This window comes from Hordeum vulgare, chromosome 4H, assembly GCF_904849725.1.
Source record: "Hordeum vulgare subsp. vulgare chromosome 4H, MorexV3_pseudomolecules_assembly, whole genome shotgun sequence".
Classification (NCBI taxonomy): Eukaryota; Viridiplantae; Streptophyta; class Magnoliopsida; order Poales; family Poaceae; genus Hordeum; species Hordeum vulgare.
The window spans coordinates 539,413,926-539,419,873 of record NC_058521.1 but is presented as its reverse complement, the minus strand read 5'-3'; the positions used below and the strand labels follow the sequence as shown (position 1 = coordinate 539,419,873).

The window sequence follows — 5,948 nt, the reverse complement described above, 5'->3', positions numbered from 1 at the left end:
TACTCCCACCTTCACAGGTTGCGACAAGTGGCGCACTGCATGCGTGCCACTTGTCGCAACCTGATAGTTTTCCCTTTTGTCGTAGATCCATATTTTCAAAACATTTTATTTTCTAAACTGTGCGTTCAAATCTTGAACCGCTTTCACCGTTGGCTTTCTCGCGTCGAGATGTTTAAAACTAGAAGGCTTCTTTGTTTATTTCATTTATTTTAACGTTTTTTATTTTGTTACTAATTTCCTTTTCCCCCTTTGGTTTTTGTTTCTTTCTTGGTTTTCAATGTTTTTATTTTTCATAGTTTCTTTATCTATTTTCACTTTTTTTTTTCATTTTCCATGATTTACTTTGTTCTTGTTAGGCTTTCGTATTTTTTCATTCTATATATTTTGTATATGTTTAGAACATTTTGTTCAACTTTTTTATCATACAAATTTTAACATTTTATAAATGCTTGATTAACATTTTTCAGATACAAAATTTACATTCGGTTAATACATGGTCAAGCTTTTGTCTTTACATGTTTAATATTTTTCAAATACTTTATTAATATTTTCCAATTATTTGTTTTATTGTTTGATTAATATTTTTATAGACAAGATATAAATTTTCCATCATTTTTTAATACATGGGCAACATTTCTATAGACAAGATAGCGAGCATATGTGATCTCTGAAACATGAAGAAATCTCCAATATAGCCAGCCGTTGCTCAGATGATCTTTCTGAAGGAGATGAACTCGGGTGTGAAACTCTGAATGAGAGCATGCTCTCTCACCCATCCAACGGCCGCGTTTCTGGGTTTTGGTTTGCCACGGCTAGAGTGCCCCATGGTTTGAGGACGGCGACGATAGCACGGAGGAGGGTACTCCTCGGCTGCTTGCTAGGACTGCCACTGTGATACCTTTGGGCTTTGGGTTCATACACTAATCACCGGCAAGGCCTGAATACAGTCTTAACTTTTAGAGAGTGGTATTTCTATACCCCCGCTCGATGCACCCACGGTGCACCCACACAAGAAAATATATCAAAATATTTTAAAAAAATCTAAAACTTTGTGGGGATGATCTTCAACAAATGGTATGGGCAACTGCAAAGTTTGGTGGTCAAATAACATTCACGAGCTCTGTACAAAGATGGCAAAATCACTGAAAATTAATCAAAATGTAAGTGCACTCTTTGAGCAGATTTTGTAATTTTGTCTATTTTGTACTGAGCTGTTCGCATGTTATTTGACCATCAAACTTTGCATGTGCCTATAACATTTGTTGAAGATCATCACCACAAAATTTCAGATTTAAAAAGAAATGTTTGATACATTTTCTTGCATGGATGCACCATTGGTGCACCGAGCGGGGGTTCAGCCAGTAGTTTCCCTGACTTTTATTATTACCGATGTCAAACAATCAAAGAAACGACAATACGCTTGATAAATATATCTTGTTACGACTTCCACAGTTACAGATACACGAGAAAACCTCGTTTAGATGATCGGGTCGAAGGAGACAAGCTTGCGCGCACTGCTCGACGCCCCCTCGTACACGCCCGCCTGGAATTGGCCTTTCTCGCCGGTGTTGTGCAACGCGTGGAGGAAGACACGGTAGTTGACGCCTTGAACAACCTGCTCCTCGCAGCCCCACACCTCGATGAATCGGATGCCGTCGTTCGCCACCTTGACGTGCTCCGCCACTGCCCATTTCCCGAGCTCCTGCATCTTCAGGGCGTCGACGTTACAGTACTCCCATGCCCCAGGCATCGATATCGCGGTGGCGGGCATGATGATGGAGCAAGCGACGATGCCGACGCCGATGACAAGGAGGAGGCCGGTTCTCATGGTTGATGGCTTATGGTTTCTCCTTGGTCGATTAATGTGGCTGCAAGCTTAAGCTTAAGCTTAAGAACAATGGGATGAGTCGAGGATACTGCTGTGGCGTGGCAATGGTAAGGACAGCTGAAACGACCGCGCGCGGGGGACGGTATAAATAGATTGGCAGGACATGTTGGTGGAAATTAGTTGAATGTATGTCCCTTTTGTGATTCAGTAGTTACTGATGGGAAGGGAATATCTATCTTTTACGGTTTGGCATCCATTGAATAGTTGCATATCTGTCTTGCATGGGTTTGTATCAATAAATTCATGCTTATAAAGCATGCATTAAAAGTTCTATATCCATCTTATATGGATTAGTGAGAATTTATTTGATGGATGCAATAAAGTAACACCCCACATGAAAATGTGCGGCTTTCATACAAAGTTGCTATGAGTGACAGAAAAAATAGTCTGAGATATGATCTATTGTCCTGTGAAAATGGTTTTGATGATGACCTGGCAACCCTTTTTGCATATGTGACAACACAATCAACATGAAGAAAAAAACATGGAGACGGCAGGTGAATAATATAAATAAATAAAACTTGAGTTCTTCTGTATAGGCATGCGCGCAATCGACGGGTTGGGGTTCCCCAAAGCAGCAGCCGCGAGAGGAACGACGACAGGTTATGTGGGAGGAGGAGGAGCATATGTGATCTGATCTGGGTGGTGGCAAGGGTTGCCAAAGCGTCCAATATATAGGCGGGCAGGTATGGAGACCTGGGACTGAGCCCACCACTGAGTCGACTAGAACCCACGATCTTACGTCTTAGATTCACAGCATGTTTGTCATGACTTGCAGTTAATTATCCCCTCCTGATTGGTAAAAATAAAGCGCACACATGACATAGGCCTAAGCTTATATCTTCAAGAAAGACAACACACATGACGGACGGAGGAGGAGCTCCTATGAATCATTCCTTATCTCAATAGCATGTGAAAGAAAATCTCTTATAAGTAGGTCACATCTCTCCTTCACTCATGAGGTGGCACTTAACTTATTACCATGTCATGAGACCCCACATGGGCCTTTGAGATTTTCAAGGAATTGTTTTACTTATGTGCCCTAGGAGTATCTATAATTCAACACTAGTCCCTCCATCTTATTTCTTTACATAATTCACATGAACTATCTTTTTAAGACTAATTCACATGAGCTATCTCTTTTTTAGAAGTACTCACATTAACTATCTACAACTAGTTGCTCTGGCGTAGCTAGGGTGGCCCATGCCTATGGACCATTCTGCAATTCCGCCATAGCCATTAGTGTGGATTTTTTATTCAAAAGATAAATTTATGTGAATACTTCACTACTGGACCATCTTGGCCCATTGGGCTTCGCCACTGCTGCTCGTTAGCTATCCACCACCTTGCCTAGCTCACCCTAGAAAACACCATTCCTTGCATGTTACCCTTCCCTCGTTTGAACATCAAGATATTTCCCTTGTTTGATCTTATATACTTGATCAGGAGGTTAAACTTGTAACATTTGGCGGGACAGAGGAGGGATTACAGACTCAAGCGAAGGCCTATCGTGGTAGAGAAATTTTGCGAAACATGCGCCCGCATAATCATGAATTAATCAAGCAGATTTATCAAATTTATATATATTCTCCCAACTTCCAAACTCTTGTACGCAAAAGGCACCTTTATTCGATTGTGAAAATAGGCACCTAGTCCTCAAAATTTCTCATTACATTGAGAAACCATACAACCATAGTGGCTAATGCTCTAAATCGATCGCTTGGTTGGCCCGGCGAAAGGAGATGAGCTTGCGGATGGTGATGAACGGTGATTCCTTCTCGAACACCTCTGCCTTGTACATGCCAACCTTGACACCAACCTGCAATGCTTGGATAGTAAGCCGGTAGTTCATGCCCTCGGCCACGATCTGCACCGCACCGCACACCACCTTTTGGAACCTGAGCCCATCGTTGGCAACCTTGCCATGCTTCACAACCGTCCAGTTGCCGAGGTCGTGGACATGTGGGTCGCTTGTGTGCATGATCGGAGTCCAGGGTCCATCGAGCGCCACTCCAAGCTTAGTGACGGCATAGAGGGTTCCAGCAACAATGAGGAGGAGGAGGCTGGTCCTCATGGTGATGAGTGTCAGGTGGGGGCTAATCCTTCCTTGAGATGGAGGACAATGAGATGGGGCTTGCAAAGAATGAGATAGAGCAAGGAGATCGTGATGAATCACAGAGTATTTAAAGAGAGTAGATTTGATGCATTAGTTAGGATTAATTAAATCATATCTAGTATTAATTGGTAAAAATTAATGTTAGGTACATAATATGCCAAATCTGTCGCCTCTCGGGCCTAAATGAGATCGAGTGAGGAGAGGAGGAGAACTTGTAGGGCATGCATGGCCATTAGATTTGCTGCATTAGTCGGAATGAATTATAGGCGTATCTAAAATCAATTGCTTCAAATTAATGTTGGGGCATAATATATTCGATATGTGACCTTTCGAGACAAAATGAGATTGAGCAAGGAGAGGAGGAGAAATTATAGAGCGTTTAGGAGAAATTGTAGAGCATTTAAATAGATAATATTGCAAACCAACCCGTGGTTGGATGGTTAGGAGGACTGTGGTATCCCCTGCCTATCAGAGTTCAAGTCCCAGACTTAACGTTGGTGCTTGCATTTTCCTGGATTTATTCTAGGTCTTTCGACGATGTGCCTTCAGTGGGAGGAGACATTCCCGTCGACAAGGAAGGCGTCAGTGGCGACTTCGTCAATCTCAAGATGATGTGCCGGCTTAGTCTATCGAAGGTGCTCCTAGGGATAGGGTGTGCGTGTGTGCGTTCATAAGGGTGAGTGTACGTTCATGTATGTGAGCGATTTGGATTGTACTCTGCTAAATTTTTTTAGATAATATTTGATGCATTAGGCCATCTACAATCATACTCAATTTTTGGCTACGTAAACCAATTATGGGTAGAGGAGAGACTCGGTGAGAAGAGTTGGTTAGCCAACAAAATTCTGCTTTTAAAGCATACTAAAAATCGGATACAGATATTTTAAACTTGCTATATTGAATTGCATTATTTTTTTTCCAATAGTTGAACAAAATTCCCTGATATTTTATAAATCACCCTCACACGCAAGAAAACATAAGCATAGGTGACGGAACCTAAACCAATAGATCTTGATGCAGGGATCCTAACACTACAAAATGTGTGCTATTCTCTAACTAAAACCCTAGTGACGAAGAACATACCTTCACCTAAGATCATTATTTGTGACGGTAACCGTCACTAGCAGATTTCCTCCCGGGCCAGCGTCCTCGACAACTTAGGTGCAGGGCCGTCTCCAGAAATTTGGGGGCCCGGGACAAAAAATCAAAATAGGGCCCTATCTTTTTAAACCATATAACTGAAGAACTAATGCAAGTAAAGCACACTCTCACTTAATTATTTAACTTCAAATATATCTTATTTGTTACAATATTTAGGAAATATATCAAATACTAACGGTAAAATATTAAAGATGGTACTAAAGGAATACACTTATAAACTGACCTCATTTTCTACCAAAAAGCAGCATTCTTCTAGTATTTCATGATATGAAATCTTCGATCAAATCTTCATAATTAATCTTCTCCAAGACATCATTTTCAAGTGCTATTATTGCCAATTCATTCAGTCTTTCTTGTGTCATAGTAGAACGCAAGTAGGATTTCAACAACTTGAGTTTAGAAAAGCTCCTTTCCGTAGTTGCAATCGTCACAGGAATGGTTAACAAAATTCTGTATGCAATAACAGCACTAGGATAGATTAAGGAGCGCTTCTTCAAAAAAATTAGAATATCAAGTGGGCCCATATATTTCTGAAGTGAGCCCTGTAGAAAAAGTAGCTCGCAACACAATTCAAGTCCATCAATATCTTTATGTTCTCCACTCTTAAGTGCATCTTCAAGATTAACACAAGCAGCCAATAAACTCTTGTCATCCAAGGATCGCAACCTATCTGAAGTAAACAAGAAACCACATATTTTTTCATACCCCTCATACTGTTCAAATCTCATGTTAAGTGAAACTATAGCTTGATCAATAATATGCAGAAAATAATTGACCCTAAAT

General features: G+C 40.9%; 1 protein-coding gene across 1 annotated transcript; it reads right to left on the bottom strand.

The window, feature by feature from the left end:
• Positions 1-3,497: 3,497 nt before the first annotated feature.
• Positions 3,498-4,046, bottom strand: LOC123446845 (putative cysteine proteinase inhibitor 7). The gene has a single exon (XM_045123382.1). It carries the CDS (start codon positions 3,960-3,962, stop codon positions 3,588-3,590), a length of 375 nt encoding a protein of 124 aa, XP_044979317.1. The 5' UTR covers positions 3,963-4,046; the 3' UTR covers positions 3,498-3,587.
• Between the last annotated feature and the right edge of the window lie 1,902 nt (positions 4,047-5,948).